This window comes from Gymnoscopelus microlampas, assembly GCF_963454915.1.
Source record: "Gymnoscopelus microlampas genome assembly, chromosome: 17".
Taxonomy (NCBI): Eukaryota; Metazoa; Chordata; class Actinopteri; order Myctophiformes; family Myctophidae; genus Gymnoscopelus; species Gymnoscopelus microlampas.
The window spans coordinates 33,970,792-33,988,525 of record NC_139954.1 but is presented as its reverse complement, the minus strand read 5'-3'; the positions used below and the strand labels follow the sequence as shown (position 1 = coordinate 33,988,525).

General features: G+C 39.9%; 2 protein-coding genes across 2 annotated transcripts in view; both read left to right on the top strand.

Annotated features, from left to right (window-relative positions):
* Positions 1-4,271, top strand: part of acvr1c (activin A receptor type 1C) — a 30,794-nt gene extending 26,523 nt beyond the window's left edge. Inside the window, exons 7-9 of the mRNA XM_084085054.1 lie at positions 2,612-2,736; positions 3,077-3,207; positions 4,038-4,271. Of these exons, the coding sequence (XP_083941180.1) occupies positions 2,612-2,736; positions 3,077-3,207; positions 4,038-4,163 (382 nt within the window). The 3' untranslated portion in view covers positions 4,164-4,271. The remainder of the gene's footprint in view (positions 1-2,611; positions 2,737-3,076; positions 3,208-4,037) is intronic.
* A 3,757-nt stretch (positions 4,272-8,028) lies between these two features.
* Positions 8,029-13,672, top strand: cytip (cytohesin 1 interacting protein). The gene is made up of 8 exons (XM_084085055.1): positions 8,029-8,433; positions 8,775-8,827; positions 8,921-8,975; positions 9,350-9,452; positions 9,917-10,010; positions 10,458-10,524; positions 11,017-11,083; positions 11,873-13,672. Exons 1-8 carry the CDS (start codon positions 8,275-8,277, stop codon positions 12,361-12,363), a joined length of 1,089 nt encoding a protein of 362 aa, XP_083941181.1. The 5' UTR covers positions 8,029-8,274; the 3' UTR covers positions 12,364-13,672.
* The last annotated feature ends 4,062 nt before the right edge of the window (positions 13,673-17,734 follow it).

Here is a 17,734-nt window from a genome sequence, read left to right as displayed (position 1 = left end):
AAAAAGCAAGGACTTTTGCACACCTGATCAGCTCAGAGGCGGGTGCATAGGCAGGGATCAGATGTCTAGAATACAATAAAATTACCCGCACACCGTCTACACAACAAGGACAACTTTATTTAGGCCTAAATAAAGTTGTCCTTGTTGTGCAAGTGTAGACTGTGTGCGGGTAATTTTATTACATTATATACGAAAAATAAACGTTATGGATATGGATATGGATAATCAAAATCAGTTGGAAATATTTAATTTTGATGTGATGTCATAATTAAACTTAATGTTGATATGGCACACTGACTATCAAGAAAATGAAAACATGGCACATCATGTCAAAAAGGTAGCCGACCCCTGTGCTAGATTATGCATTGCATACTACTGACTGAATTATTGTGAATTCTACAACGTCAAAACAACACTTAATGCTCACAGCTTCAAGACAGTGTTTGTGAGCAACAGGCCCCCACAGTGACCTAGCAGCCTTTGTTTATGGAACTCAGAATACAGGTGTCTGCTTTCACGTGCCCCATCGTTCCCAGCGGCTATTCTTAGCACAACATATGCTGTGTTTGTTAACATAGTGATGAGACTGCTCCAGTTGTCAAGGCCAGCTTATGTACAGGTGGCCAAAAAAAGGCATTTATGGTTTGGAGAAAGGGGTGGGAAATAGCCCAAGGTAAGACACCTGTGCACCTTAATTTGATGTTTCACTGTGCTCCTCTAACAGCTTTAGAACTTAAATATAAATAGTCATGTTATTGCGCACAATGGACACTATCTTGTGCACTGCATTACCTCTTATGCCTAAACATTTTAGGCATTTGTTTTACTTTTTGAAAAACATTTTAAAATAGTTCAAATAGTTGCTATTTTTACTTTTTAAAATGTTTTTGAAAATAGTAAAAAATGCCAAAAGGGGAGGGGGGGGTGCAAGATAGGGCCCCATGTAGCATATGACAGCAGAGACTTTTTCTAGACAGTGAGCCGTCTAGAAATGGGTCTGTTAGTCTGTCCGTGTGTCTGGGGATAATCTCGCAAACCGCTGGACCAATCAGCATTCAGCACCGAATTTATTGACCATGCTGCCAGTTGTCATGCAGTCACAAAAGTTTTTGAAATACTTAGCTTTAAGTTTATAATAAGTGTCCTTGAGCAAAGCCGGATGGAGCGGGCTGAAACCTTGCCCAAACATGGAGTCATACATCATACATGATGCCATAGAGTGGCCACATGAAGTCTTGTTTATTATTGAGTGGCATGTTGAGAAAATACAATGAAAATGTACATCTCGTAATGAGAAATGCTGGATACAATTAGGAAAAAAGTATTCAACAAGCAGAATGAGGCTAACGAGACGTAACATGGGTTTGGAATATTATAAATGGATGCTGCAAACATGCCGCAAATATGTGAATTTGGCATCATGCTGAGAAAGCAGGCTCTTTTATCTGGTACTTTTTGTTTTTGACAAATGCATATTCTAAATCTGTTTATATTTTGACACCTTCCAAAAAGCACTAGGGCATCAAAATAGAAACATCAAAGCTTCAAAACATCTCTCAAAGGTTGTAGTGACATCAAAACTGCCAACAAAAGCAGTTGCATATTAGTCATTAATATAAAATGATCCACTGCTATTTAAGGCAAACTGTTCATGATTCAAGATGCGTATTTGTTTCCAGAAGTGCACAAGAACCCCTTCACAGTTCACAAACCTTTAACCTTATGATGAGCCTCTGTGCGATTGAGTTTTACTCATAAAGGGGACGGTTCCTCATTGTTACCTAACTTTATTTTTATTGCTCAGCTATTAATTTATCCACAACTTAGGACAAAGGTTTCTCATATACTACTCACATCTGTTAACATAATATCCTCTATATCTGTGAAAGCAATGGCCATCTTAATACATAATACTAATGAAATAACTTCATTCATATGGCACCTTTCCAAAATGGGCTTTAAAAAAGTGCTTTTCAAATAAAAGACGCAGTCCATTAAAATACTATAAAACTGATGCATCTAAGCAGAAAGAGAGGGGCGACAGTGGCTCAGGAGGTAGAGTGGCCGCTTGGGAAAACAGAACGTTCCTGGTTCGATCCTCGGCTTCCCTATGAGTTACTGTTGAAGTGTCCTTGAGCAAGACACTGAACCCCTAACTGCTCCTGATGAACAGGTTGGTGTCTTGCATGGTTTCCTCTGCCATTGGTGTGTGTGTGTGTGTGTGTGTGTGTGTGTGTGTGTGTGTGTGTGTGTGTGTGTGTGTGTGTGTGTGTGTGTGTGTGTGTGTGTGTGTGTGTGTGTGTGTGTGTGTGTGTGTGTGTGTGTGTGCGTGCGTGCGTGCGTGCGTGCGTGCGTGCGTGCGTGCGTGCGTGCGTGCGTGCGTGCGCGTGCGTGCGAGAATGGATGAATGTACATGGTAAAGATCTTTGGATAAAGGCACTATATAAATGCACCATTTACCTAAAGAGAGAGCAAAACGCAGAAAGCGAGAATAAAAATACACTAAAAAAGGAAATGAGAATTACAGTTATTGATTCATGTTGTTGTCTGTAAGTCTGTTTAGAAGACCATGATAGTGCAGTGCAGCCTTTAATCACTTTGTTCTCTGCAGGTACATGGCCCCAGAAATACTCGACGAGACAATCAACATGAGAAGCTTTGAGTCATTCAAGAGAGCTGACATATACGCCTTGGGCCTGGTATTCTGGGAACTGGCCCGGAGATGTTCCGTCAGAGGTAACGCACGCACGCACGCACGCACGCACGCACGCACGCACGCACGCACGCACACACACACACACACACACACACACACACACACACACACACACACACACACACACACACACACACACACACACACACACACACACACACACACACACACACACAGAGACAAACATTGGCGATATTCATTCATTATAATTGAAAATACAGTTATTATTGTATGTCTCATGTCAGATTGACCTGTGCTGTGTTGTTAGTTGAGATAGTTGCAGTTTTGCATCATGGAGCAACAGAACAGAAGGAGAACAGTACTTGTACTAGCAGGGATGATAAGTCCTGCTTTTTGCAGGGCTCCATGAGGATTTCCAACTGCCTTATTATGACCTGGTGCCTTCAGATCCATCCATTGAGGATATGAGAAAGGTGGTTTGTGACCAGAAACTGAGACCCAACATTCCTAACCAGTGGCAGAGCTGTGAGGTGAGGGGATGGAAGCCATTCATTCATTCATTTGCTGTATAATTATCACTTGAAGCCATATTTAAAGGTGCTGTAGTCCTATGTGATATTTTTTGGTTAAAACGGAAGTTTTTTGTTTTGACTTAGAGTTCTATATTCTAATAGTAAACGTTGCTATAGTGTTTGTCCCCGTCTCTCCACCTCTTCAGAAGATATTGATTAATAGTTTATCTAATCATAGGTTTCACTCTCTCCACCTACAGTAGAAATCCGTACCCCTGTAAATCTATCGTGCCAGGTAGTCCCTGGCACAACATCTCTTCAAATGGGGGCCCACTGCTTATTACCTGTGAATTTGGAGGTCCTTGACATGAAAACGAGAACCACATATACAGGCTATTATTAGGGTGACCACCTTCAAACATGCCCATTGAGGGACAGATGAACCCGTTACGCGGGACATCGCGGGACACATGCACAGCGCGCGTGCATGAGGACGCATGAGGAAATTTTCGCGCACAGTTTTTGGTTTCTTTATTTCGGTTTTAGGGTTAGGATTAGGGTTGGGTTAGGGTTATGTTATTTAATTCTTATTTTTGCCTGATTTTACCGATTTATTATCAAAAAAATATATATATATATATTTTTTTTCCATATCTTTGATTTTCGGGACATTGCTCTGCTTGTGCGGGACGCGGGACAGAGGGTCCAATTTCGGGACTGTCCCGCGAATTTCGGGACAGGGTGGTCATCCTAGCTATTATACTAGTTGTCCCTTTTTTTTTTGTCCCTATTTAACTAAACCCTAGGGGTTTAGTTAAATAACACGTACTTCATGTTTACTTTGCCAGGCTTTGCGTGTGATGGGCAAGCTGATGAGAGAGTGCTGGTATGCCAACGCTGCAGCTCGTCTCACTGCATTACGGGTCAAGAAAACCATCTCTCAGGTGACCGTCATCAAGGACATCAAAGATTAGCTTGACTCGCTCTCCCTCAGACTGGCACTGGTGCTGGCGCAAGTGTCTACGATAGCCATCCCCTATGACTGCCTAAAGAAGCCAGCCAGCTTGTCTGACTGTCTGAGGTTGCCCCCCTCAGGACAAAACCAAACTGTACATGCTCAGCGACCATGATGGGCTTATCGGTAGTGCCAAAAGATTGTAGAATGTATTTAGGCCAGCCTTGCCTAAAATGATTGGACCGAACCGCCCATATAAGTACGGCTGTACAGCTATGGCTTTGGGCAGGAAGTGCCATTTGAAGAAGAATGATATGTACAAAGTATACAGTATATAAATCATTTTGCTACCTCAGACATGTAAGTGCCCAGAGCTTGAAGTTGCACATTGAGGAGTCTTTTTGTGTGCCATATTGTCTCGTATATAGTGCTGTACGCAACATGCTGCTAACTCACTGTCATGAAGGATACTAGATAAGAGACTACTCTATCTAAATGTAGTGAATTTATCATATTTCAGACTATGTTTGTGGGAAGAAGTCTGTGTAGAAATTGTTCAATAATTTGTCAAAATACAGCTTTTTTTTTCAAAGTGAAAGTTCCCAATGAATCCTTTTTTTTTAAATAAATGATGTATTGCAAGTTATTATTTTTAATAATGTAGATACACAGCAATGAGCACAATTTCCTACTAGGAACATTGTAGAACAAAATCCTTCAATGTAAGCACCTTATTGACTGACCGCTGAATGCTGATGCAATGAAACAGCAGATTATTTAGGAATTTATGAATGCACATGCGTTTTGTACACTTGATTATATTTATTCACACTGGAAGTATGTTATTAATTCAAAAGTTGAAATCAATACTGCCAGTTGCACAATATGATTATGACCAACAAATCACTGAAAGTTCTTTTGAGTGCATCAATGTGGTGTGTGTGTGTGTGTGTGTGTGTGTGTGTGTGTGTGTGTGTGTGTGTGTGTGTGTGTGTGTGTGTGTGTGTGTGTGTGTGTGTGTGTGTGTGTGTGTGTGCGTGCGTGCGTGCGTGCGTGCGTGCGTGCGTGCGTGCGTGCGTGCGTGTACGATTATTGTAGCCTAAGTAGAATCTGTATTTAGTATATTTTCTTGGATGTCTGTTATGAGGGATTTCACTCAGAGAGCGGTCTTTAGTTTGAACCGAGACTAATGCCTTTGAAAAACATGGCTTAAAAAACCTTGTCATAACAGGCTTAGGCAAAGGCGACACAATGCAAATCTGTGCACACCAGTGCGTTTGTGTTTGTGAGTGTGCAGGTTTGTGTTAATTTCTCCTGTATTTGTTGTTTCTTTCCATTTATCATTACCATGTTTTCAAATGGGTGCTGTGCAAAAGATCTTTTCAGGATTTGTTATCCACCATGGATTTTAAAGCTGCAAAAGATTTACCTATGTCCACTGGGAGACTCCCTCCAACCACTGAAGATGTGCTAGTTATATATACATATTCTACTATATATATAGATTGGTTAAAACAAATGTATTCACTAAAGAAAGTTCCATATTGCAGCTTTAATCTGTGTCTAGTTTAACTTTACATTTACTCAAGTTGTTTATTTTTTGTTATCACTTACTCAAACACTATCTGTATAGCATACAGTATTTACATTAGGAGTGTTACATCAGTGTTGGTCCGTTGTTTTTCACATTGTGCATGTTTTTTATGGATTACTGCATACTAATCAGCAGTAATTGCCCATTGAAAACAGGCTTTTGTTAGCAAGCAATTTTCTGGATGATACAGTTTCTTCATGACAATCATGGGTTCTGTAAAATAAATGTTCAATTCATGTACATAAGTAATTTAGACCATTGCAGATGATAAAAATTGTAAATGCATTGTATTGTGGTTATGTAGTGCACTGCCTGTATCCTGTGGACATAAATGTTTTAGTTATTTGTCTGGTTGGATGTATGCTGAGCCATATTTGTGTTGTGCCATGAGGCCTATCATTGAGTGTTTTGCTAAGAACCAGATGACAGGTGACAGAGAAATGTAAACATTGAAAGTGGATGAGTTACTTAGCAGAGACTCCTCAGTCATTCCAAAGAGAGATTATTACCATGTGCAATTTATGATTGGGGACCTTTATTTTTTTTGTATTGTGTTTGACACAACTGTAAGTCTGGCATGTCCAGAGAATGTGATTTTACGCAAAAAAAAAAAAAATCAGATGGACTAGACATATTTTTCAGTGGTGATGTAAAACCTTTTCTTTCTCACATGTAGGTCTCTTGTAACAGTACCTGTCATTGCTTTGTCTCTCTGCACTATTTATTGTATAAAAATACATGACGTACAGATCGTCAATAAACTATTTTTCATGAACATACAGGTTTCTTCTTTTATTTGAAATTTACACAGGTTGCATGTTGAATTGTGAAATGTCACAAAAAACGTTATGAACATCATGATGATAACATCGGTGCATCATGCAGAACTCACTGCAAGATGGTATACAGCCTTTTCCCTGTTGTCATAAACTTGAAAGTTTTAGTCATTTAGTGTAATCACGTAGCTATCCTCGATTATGACTCATCTCGAATTTCTGTTCCATATACATTTATCTTACTGTGGTTGTGTCCGTTAGATAAGGTTAAGTAAAGCGTGTCACTTTGGCTGTCAGTGCTACAGAGATGACTCACAGTCTTAACGGATTTTAGTCTCAGTCACACAACTTTGCTGCGTCAGTAACAATAATCGCTATGGTAACACAAGGGAGAGTTGCATCAAAGCCTTTGGATTGGTACGTGCCAGTAATTTTGGTAGAGTTGCACAACTGGTTTTCAATGGGTTCAAAATGTTCCCATTTATTTCCTCTTACAAAGACCCGAGTTCTGCAGGGCATATGAGATGCCATTCTGTAGCTGCAGCATACCAACTGCTACCACAGAACAATATAAAACCACTGCAGTGAGGGAAATGGATGCAGGAAAAATATACCAAATGATAGCAAACAAAGATTTCAGAGCCTAGGGATGGCTTTAAATGTCATACTGACAGTCCCATCATAGCTGTTGCAATGTCTTTTGAGGAGGACTTGTGTTCCAGACGGTCCCATGGTAGCTTGGCCACTGCTGCTGCCTGGTGTCACGCACGTTCAGTGGGGCGTAGGGGATCCGTGTGAGGCAATCTGCCAGTTGAAGAGTCGGTCAGCTGTTTTAGGAGACTATTATGGATGGTGAATGTGATGGCTAGCATAATGTCCAATTATCCCAATGGGTAACAATGTTGGTTGTTTGAGTTGGGATGTTTTTGAATGCAACGCGGAGCAGATGGCATGCAAGACATGCTATTCACAGACAAGCTCAATTTCACTAAACTACAACAATGTGGAATGATGGTATATTCAGGTTTTACAGATATAACTCAATGCCACATGATATTATGGGCTTTCGTGAGATTTGGCATTTGTGCCCTGTGGCTCAGTTTTGTCTAACTCATCCATGTGTGTGTGTGTGTATGTGTGTGTGTAATTTCCCTTTTGATCCAACCATGTCTGATGCCTTCAGCCCAATGACCCGTGCTGTCTGTTTGGAGAGCATGTCACTGGCCCCGAGCTAAATCAGCCTTTTGTCTGTCCTGTCCTCCTAAGACAGGTTTAGGTCTCAGGCTCAGGTTGAGAGTCCTCTGCTCGACCGAGGGGAAGGCAGTGAGAAACTGAGAGTGGAGAGGCGAGAGACAGGTGCTGTTAGAGGTGGCTCATCTCATGCATTACTGATTTCAGACAGACCATAAATCGAATTGCATGGACTGCAAGAAGAAAAGGGGCTGTTTGAAGGGGAGGGGAATGGGGAGGGCTTAAGCAGATTCCTTTCCTATTCACAGCAGCAGATCAGCAATTCACGAGAAGAAAGAGTGAGAGAAAAAAAAAGAGAGAAAAAGAAACAAGAAAGAGAAGAAAGTAAGTTGGGCTGAGTTCTGCAGAAACAGGTCCACCACAAGCAGCCAACCATCACATGCGGTGGATTTCCTCTTTGACACAGTTGCTTTGAGTTGCATGGAGGGGCAGGGCCGCAGAGTTCATTAACAGCTACTGTAGCAGGACGGTGATGGTGTTTTGAGGAGAGTTCTACAGCCTAGTCCACCATGAACGTCAATGAACTTCAGCGCCGGGGCAGCCAGGACACTTGCATTCTGGACAATTCTCTGAGGAAGAAAGGTCGCCTGTGGTACCGCCGCTCACTGAAGGAAAGTGATGACAAACGGCGACAGACTGCTGGAACTCTACCCAAAGGCTGGAAACAGGTGAGCGCTAGTCCTATGAAGGGCAATATGTGTAGTTCACACACCTGAACTAATATTCATACCAAGTGACTAAGTTTTATACCAATTGTAATATTGATACTTATGAGTTGTACTTATGAATTGTGCGATAGGCTACTAAGAAGCAATGAACTAAGTCTTAATAATCACAACACACCAGCATCCCTTGACACAGGCACAAAGCCCTTTGACAATTTTAATCTTTTAGAGTTATGTAACAGACTAGGATCAAAATGTACAAAAATGTAGAATGCAATGAGCCAGTTATACAGTGGCCTGACATGATTGAACTGAAGAGGAACTCTACATTTCCCCCTTTGCAGACGAAACAACGAAACAACTCCAACAGTTTGATTGATTACTCTGACCCTCAGAGGTAAATATATAGATTTAATAGCCGTATAATCTTACTTTGACTCGTATTGTGAACTGCAAAGCTAACATCTAGATATATTTCTCATTTACACAGAATATCTATTGTTTTGGAGAAGCAAGACAATGATACGTATGGATTTGAAATTCAGGTGAGGCTCTTAAGGTTCTACTGTTATACTGTATGTATATTTCTTTATTGATGTTAATTTGGTAATATTGACTTTGTTTTCTGTGCCAATTTATTGCACTAAAATGTCTTTTCATTCTTGGTTACTTAACAAATTGGTTGGTACTGTTTACCTGTTTTAAGTTGCTTTGAGTACTAGTGTATGTGGTGTTTTGTGATTGTTTGTTACATGTATGTGTGTAAAACATGTTGAAGAATTCAATAGAAATATTTGAATAATAATAAGGTTATACTGTTATTATATACAGTATTCATAATCGTGTCACTATGGATGTAGTATTACTTGAGTCAATCTTGTCTTGGCTGTTCTTGAGAAAAAATTGTCTCCTGTTGCAGACTTACGGACTGCAGCAGAAGAGCAGCACGGCTTTGGAGATGTGCACCTTTGTGTGCAGGGTGCAAGAGGACAGCGCTGCTGAAACTGCAGGCCTGACCACAGGTGAGCTTCCCATAATACACCTCCCACTGTATGGCCTCTTTCACATCCTCTCTGCACACACGCACTCACTCACTCACTGACGTACACACACACACACACACACACACACACACACACACACACACACACACACACACAAACACACATACAAATGTATACGCAGTGTAATACTTATATAATACAGTGTAAGTTTTTGTTAATTTATCATATTATAAAAATGATTAACCACTAAAACCCTATACTTAGTTCACCAGAGTCCCCCAGGACTCTATACTAGGCCCCACCTGTTTTCATTCTACACTAAATATCTTCACCAAATATTGCCGATCTACAAGCTCTCAACACATCGATGCGTTGTGAGCTTGTAGATCTGCTATTTTCACAGAATGTTCACCACGCCATAGGGATGCTAATGCTATAGGGTTCATGTACCTTTGTGTTCTTGCTATCTCTCTGTGGGTTAGGTGATGTTATCATCATCATCAATGGGGCGAGCATTGAAGGACTGTCTCATCAGCACATTGTTGACCTGATCCGAGACTCCACCAACATACTGAAGTGAGTAGCAAAGATTATACATGTATCTATATTCTATAATCATCGTTCTGATGAAGGGCTGCAATTATCGATTATTTTCTTAGTGATTATCCTATCGATTATTTACATTTGTTTATTTCAACAAATCAAACTGAAAAAAGTCTAACAGATTTTTTATAATCAACTAAATTGATTTGTCTGATTAACCACTATTTTATAGTTTGCCTCAATGCAACGTGCTGTGAGCTTGTAGATCTGCTGTTTTTGCTACTTTTGAAAATCTTTCGAAAATGTTATCATTTTGTATGATTTATTGGTTAGATTATCTGTCTTATACGCACTTTATAAAATCTGCTGTAGCTCCACTCTCTGGAGACCAGTGTGAAACTAATGCACACCAACTGAAAGAGTTTCCTGGACAATGGTCAGACTCAATAATGGTATGTTTGTCTGGATGTGTGATTGCAGGATGGAGACCATCTGTGGGACTGTTGTGAAAAGGATTGAACTTGAGAAGAAGATGAGCTTGCTCAAGGTGCGTCGCTATGACACTGCCCATATTTGTAGTAAACATAGGTATGTGGTTAGGTTAGCTATAGGTTTCATAAAGCCTCACAAATAGATGATAGAAAGCACTGGTTGACCTGTTGCGTCACCAATTTGGCATTTGGCTATGATCAGCTATTCCATAACTAAACCCATTCAAATTTGGACACAGGAACACGTGCATACACGCGCGCGCGCACACACACACACACACACACACACACACACACACACACACACACACACACACACACACATGATTTACCATCAATTTGAAATATTGCCCTATTAAGAAAATCATGATATTGGAATTATACGGTTCTATCTGCATGCAGAGTGGTTTTGAGATATTGAGATTCAAAGGTTTCATATGTCATAGTGTAACGTAGATACAACCATTTCAGTTTTGTATTTTTCATACTTTCATACGCTACATAACACATTTTCATCAATAACGGCAACTATTTTTTTGTCCATACAGCAATCGCTAAGAGAAAAACGGGTGGAGTTACAAGCACTTACTTTACAGGAAAAGCGTCTGATGAGAGGTGATTTTTTTTTTTGCCCAGCTGTCAAACCGCAGCACTTCCTTTACCACAATCATGATCATTTGTGTTTAGCTAGTAATATGCTGATGTAAAATCAAGTGCAGTCTTTAAGGTGAAGTACAAGAATAAGTTTCCCGGGTCAATTAACTAAGAAACTGTTGACACATTTCCTGTCTCTGGGATGAGCTTTCCTCTGAACCTGCAGATTGATGTAACAGCTTTACATCAACCACATCCTGTACAGTTCAAATGAATAATATTCATTTCACACAATTCACACAACACTCACTTCATTCTCAGTCCATTACAGGAATTTTTTTTGATGACATTAGTGCTTGAATATACTGATACATTATGATGTGTACATACAAACATATGGTAGAAGGACAACAGGATCTCACATTCAGTACAATGAGACAGTGTGAGACCATTTAATTTTGGCATAGATTATATATTACTGTACAAATATCTCTTCAGCTCTAAATCACAAACTGCAAGCAGTATGCAAAACAGTTGTTGTTGTACAGCACAGGTGACCAGCAGTGCATTACAGAAACATACAGAGATATATTGCATGGAATGGAGAAGCAGGAAACAGACTGATTTCACAGGAACTAAACTGAGGCTAGTGAAGTGTGCTGAGCACACATACGAGAAGTACAAGTATAGGGCAAGTCCATATAAGCCATTGTCTGCACCCTGCCAGTCTACGATAATCATCTTTGCGGTCTCAATTATCCAACACATTATCAATCTACAGTAAGAGAAATGTATTTTGTATCCCCCCAGGTAACTTGAATGGAAGCTCTCTCCATCCTACTCTGGAGTCCCAGGTGTCTTTAGACTCGCTGACAAGCCGCGGCCATGGCCAGCGTTTTTCCAGCGACAGCAGCTACAGGAGTGTGATGACTGAGGACAGTGACCAGGCCAGCAGCGTGTTCGGGGACCTGAACTCTCCCAGCTCATACAGCACTGCCAGCACCACTGATGACAGTTTATTCTTCTCTACAGATTTCCCAAATCCTGGTCAGATCTTATTTAGTCCTATAGGCTCCCATCGTATCCTGGGCCGCAGCCGCACATGCAGCTCCAGTTTGGCTGGCAGCAGCAGTTCCCTCTCCCCTTCCTGGGATGAAACCAGAGCCTCTACGTTATTTGGCACACTCCCCAGGAAAAACAGGCGAGGCAGCGTCCGCAAACATATTCTGAAGTTAATACCTGGATTCAACAGGTCAGTGGAGGAAGAGGAACCGGGACCAAATGAGATGGAAATCAAATGACAGTCCCCTCTGTGTCAGAAATGAACACTTGAGGGCACGGCCGTGCATGCGCACACACACACACACACACACACACACACACACACACACACACACACACACACACACACACACACACACACACACACACACACACACACACACACACACACACACACACACACACACAATAACTTACTAAGAACAGAATTTAGAGGAAGAAGAAAATAGCCTATTCATTATCGGAGGACAGTAGCTAACCAGAAAACCTAGCAAGTTCAGAATCAGAAATGGAGAAGAAGGGCGTTACTTATTTGTGAATGCTGATTACTTAATTTGCTTTTGCTGTGCCTCTTGGGTTGCTATCATACTCTGAGGACTTTTCTCAGTTTATCAGGAGGAGAAAACAAACAAAAAAGTGCAAATGAACATAAAGAAGTATTCTCCATTGATACAAGCTCATTTTAAGGGCTTATTCATTCAAAGGAGAAAGGCAAATTCTAAATTAGTTTGGAAAATGTGATAATTCATTACACATAGCTCAGAGATAGACACAGGAGTTGAAAAAGCATTATGAAAAATAACATTACTTCCCCTTTGAGCAAACCTTTGAGTTATAGCCTACTGTATGTAAAAAAAGAAGAGCCATTGTGAATGTAGCATTTAACTAAACATATCGAAAGAGTTTCTGCTTTGCCATAATCACCACGAGTGATAAGCATTATTAATGTGACTGTGATAAATACTGTGTGTAGATTTTAGATGCTGTATGCATGTAGGCTACATGAAAACTGTAACGTGAATGTGATCTAAAATAATGCGTTTGACCTTTCATTAATGTTGTACTGTATACCTTAAAGTCAGAAGTGGATGATATATTATATGATTCTCTTACCATCGTTTAACCTTTGTTGACAATATACTGTCATTTTGGCACGTTCAACATAGGAGGCTGAAAACCATAGTTCATACCACACTGATGAGAGTGAGGCTCAAAACAGGATGTGGTTAAAAGCGGTACTATTTTCATTTTTTTTTTCACTTTCAGGTTCTGCACATCCTACTTTCAGAAACATACTACAGTGCAGAATAGTTTCCTTTATGGTGCAAATATGTTTTTTGTTAATTGTTTTTTCCCTCCAATGATAAAAAGTTGCAATTGAAATGTTTTAAATGCAGTAGATGTATTTGAATGATGCCTCTTTTGCTAATTTTCTTATACCCTACTGCTGTTAAAGCTACTGCATCAACATTATATGTGGGCTACTCATGGAATCAATTGAACAGAATTAAAACTGATAAATTGTTTCAATAAATGCAGTTGTGCCTCTTTTGATATTTGAGCTATAGTGTCCTCTAGTGGTCAATCAATGACATGCAAGCATTTTACATTATAAGTACAACGTTTGCCTCTGAGATGTAGTGGAGTAGAAGTAAAAGTACAGAAAATTTGAAATACTCCAGTAAAGTAAAAAATATCTCAAAATTGTACTTAAGTACAGTACTTGAGTAAATGTACTTAGTTACTTTAGAGAGTAATGACCTAAGACGTTAAGTAGGCTACTAAGCACGCACAGTGGCAGCTGCAAATTGATTGTCCACTGGAAAGTGATCAGAGTTTTGAGTTGAACAATGCAAACCCTACAGACAGCATCCACACAGGAAGGTAAGACAAAGCATTACACAGTGAGCACGTCAATAAACACCCAAGAGGGCTTTTTTTGTCAATCAATGCAATTACATTTGATAACGTTTTTAAAATAAAACCTGTTCTTCAGTGTAGGCCAGGATATAGTCTTGTATTTCATGTTGTTATCGAGTTTTGTCAGCATTCATTCAGACATCAATTTGTTGTGATGTGACTTGTGATGAGTAGCCACAATCGATTTACATGACTATTTGAAGCAGAATGTTTTTCATTTGGAGCAAGTGATATTCAAAATAAATATTCAGTGGTGGAAAGTAACCAAGTACATTTACTCAAGTACTGCACTTAAGTACAATTTTGAGGTATTTTTTTTTACTTTACTGGAGTATTTCCAATTGTCAGTACTTTTACTTCTACTCCACTACATCTCAAAGGCAGATATTGTACTTTTGCTCCACTACAATTATTTGAAAACTTTACTAGTTACTTTGTAGATTATGATTATCATTACAAAACTTAAAATACAAAATATTAAAAAATGTGAGCACTTTTCCCACCACTGTAAATATTAAGTAGGATAATATTATTGGTTAGGGCGTTAGCCTATAGTTCCCTTCCCACATGTCAGTATGACTGTCTATATAGAGGCTACTGATGACCTTGAACATGAATTATGTGTAATCAGGTTCTGACTGCTTCAGTGAACATGAAACTGATGAGAAATTAACACTAGTATCATTTTGATTTGAACTGAACAGTAAAAACAAAAACAAAAAAACAACCGTCCAACACTTCCCAAAAATATTTCGAATATTTCAAGGTAAAATAAATGATAGATTTTTTGGGAAGAAAACAAGTTGAGCTAAAATTGTGTCCACCAGATGGCAATGCAAACTCATTCAAGTTCAAACATTGCAACCAACTGGGTGGCTCCACTGCATGGTGACCTAAAATAATAATAAAAAAGTTAATAATATCTATATACAAAGCACATTATACAGCTGAGTGTATTTATTTTTAGTCCAACATTTCAGAAGAACATTTGGTCCATTTCTGTAGAGAAATATCACCCTCAACTTGATTGTTAATCTCTGACTGTCACCATACACCAGAATTACACTGAGATACTAAAACAAAAATGTAATCTTTCAGATTGAATCTTTTATTAGGTAAAATATATGAATGTAATAATTTATGTATTTATTTTTCAAAAGGAGTTTAATAGCTGAGAAAAGTAAATAAATAAATAACCAAAGGCAATCAGAATTTTGTTTTAGTTGAGCACTAAGAAAGTGTTGCAAGGTCAAGTAATTGAGCTGCTTTTGAGTGTTATTTAAGAATTTAAGGTCTTTATAAACACCTCATTAAATAAATACATTTCAATACGTAACAAGGCTCAACTTAGAACACATGGAAATAAATTCCAGTCTCATTAGCTTGCATTGCTGTAAATTGGACTAAACCTATGGCAGAATGTTAATCGTGTCTCATAATGTTGCTGGAGGAAGGTGGCCAGCCAGGAAAGATTAAGGAATCAGTACAATCTCTCCATTTGTGTAAGCCAAAGTGACAAAGAGCCTTTATTGGCCCCACAACAAAAGTTCTGTTCTTCAGTGGCTCAGCAGTCAGCACACACAGAATTACATTGCGTAGTATAGCACAGAAAGACAGTGTGGCTATGCACCATTGATCAACATGCAGGGTGACATTCTCTCTCTACACTCTCATACTGTAGGATAAGAAAGTCTATTTTGATTGGACACAATGGCGACCTGACCAAACTCAGATCCTCAGATCATACTTTGTAAGAAGATTCTGCAAAAATCGACTTGACAACCTAGAACATCAGAGCAATTTGATTATTTACAACAGGCTTTGAAAACAAACAAACAAAGATGATGGAGACAGAACAGAGCATGGCCCCTCCCAGACCATCCCTGGATATGGGGATAGATGAAGATGCACTGGCTAGCCAGGTGGTGGAGATCATCAGTGGCATCACTCTAGGAGCCCTCCAGTCTCTGGAGGAGGCTGTGGACAAAGCTTCCCTCTCCCTCTCGATGGAAGAGGGAGACGACTCTGTATTCTACGACAACGAGGACCCCGCTTTTTCTAAGGACGCACAAGAAGCTGCATCTGGTCCCTTTGGCACATCTGAGTGCGGGGTCGGGAGTCGTGTCTGCATTGATGCAAACAGAACACCTTTTCCACAGGAAGAGAATGCTACAGGTGGCACAGGTGCAGATCTCATCAGTGAAAATATGTCTTTGCAAATGAAGACAGATGAGTCGCACTGCGAAGCCCAGATGCCAGAAACCGAGCCCACAGACCCTGTTACAGAACATCAGCTCACCCCAGAAATGTCTGTCAGCGCCAGTGTAAAACCTGTTCAAGTAAATGACGGAACACACACAGGGCTCCAAACACAAACCCTACAGACAGCATCCACACAGGAAGGTAAGACAAAGCATTACACAGTGAGCACGTCAATAAACACCCAAGAGGGCTTTTTTTTGGCTATGATTATGTGTACAATAGTGATGTACAGTTGTAGGTCCAAGGCAGTTACATTTTATTGCTTAGTCAAGCAGTAGTTGTGCTTGTTGTATTTTGGTTTCTTTTAACTATTATGAAACTGTTTGGTTTCAACTTTCCTCACACCAGATGAGAAGAAAGAGGCAGCACCATTGCTCCAAGACCAGACAGAAACACAGACACCAGCGATTGAATCCTTACATGTATCTGAAGAGGGGAGGGGAGCCGAGATGAATGGAGATACAGAGACCCTAGAGCTGATGCTTAGTGAGGAGCTCCAGGTATCTGGTGGGAGTCAGGGTGAGCTGGACCAGGAGCAGGATCTCAGCTCCCAGACTTCCTCTGGATCACCCCAAGACTCCAAACCCGCCTTCTCCACCCTGCCTCGGGCAAAGAAGTCTGGACACACTGATGACAAGTCATCCTTCAACCATCACGACTCTTCCAAGTACAACACTGTTTCCTACCGCAAGATCCGCAGAGGTAACACCCGTCAGAAGATCGCCGATTTTGAATCCATGATGATATAAGAGCAGTTATTATTGCACTGTAAATATCTGTAAACGGCCCATAAAATATCAAATTGAGCATTGTAGGATGCTGAAATAATGATCAATGTGGTTGTATGTCTCTCTGCACACAACCTAGAGACTTTGCTCTTACTTGAAAATATACTCGTACACAGTACATTCACAGAAACCTTATGTAATTTATATGGCCAGGGTTGACAACAAATGCTATGACTCCAGTGAGGAGCATTCTATTCATAGCTGTTGCATGGTAACTGGGTGGAGAATGATCCATGGGACCTATCTATATCTAATCTCATAAAGGTTTTTCATTTGATAGCTTTACAGCATGAACCGTTTGATTATGTAAACCAGGTATTTGAACAGCAGATTAAAAAATAAGAGGCTTGAGGCCCTATAATCCTGCTAGCTAAATATTAATGACTGAGATGTTGGTTGGTAGTTATTAGAGCTTCAGTACTGCAGAGACCCTGGATAGCATTCTCTGCATAAGCAACTATGATAAGTACATTAAGGAACCATAACAATCTCCCATATGCATTCAAGTAGCCTGTACCTAAATATGTGCTGTTCAGATGGATTCTGTATTCTAGGAATAAGTGATAACATTTGACTTGAACGTTTTAACACTTAATCAAGGTCCCTATTTTCCATTGTAGTAAATGTATAACACTATTGT

Excerpts from the sequence above, each read along its gene's own strand:
- cytip (XM_084085055.1), top strand. The coding sequence starts at position 8,275 with ATGAACGTCAATGAACTTCAGCGCCGGGGCAGCCAGGACACTTGCATT. Across the intron at positions 8,828-8,920 it reads GATTACTCTGACCCTCAGAG|AATATCTATTGTTTTGGAGA; the intron begins GTAAATATATAG and ends TCATTTACACAG. Across the intron at positions 10,011-10,457 it reads GACTCCACCAACATACTGAA|GATGGAGACCATCTGTGGGA; the intron begins GTGAGTAGCAAA and ends GTGTGATTGCAG.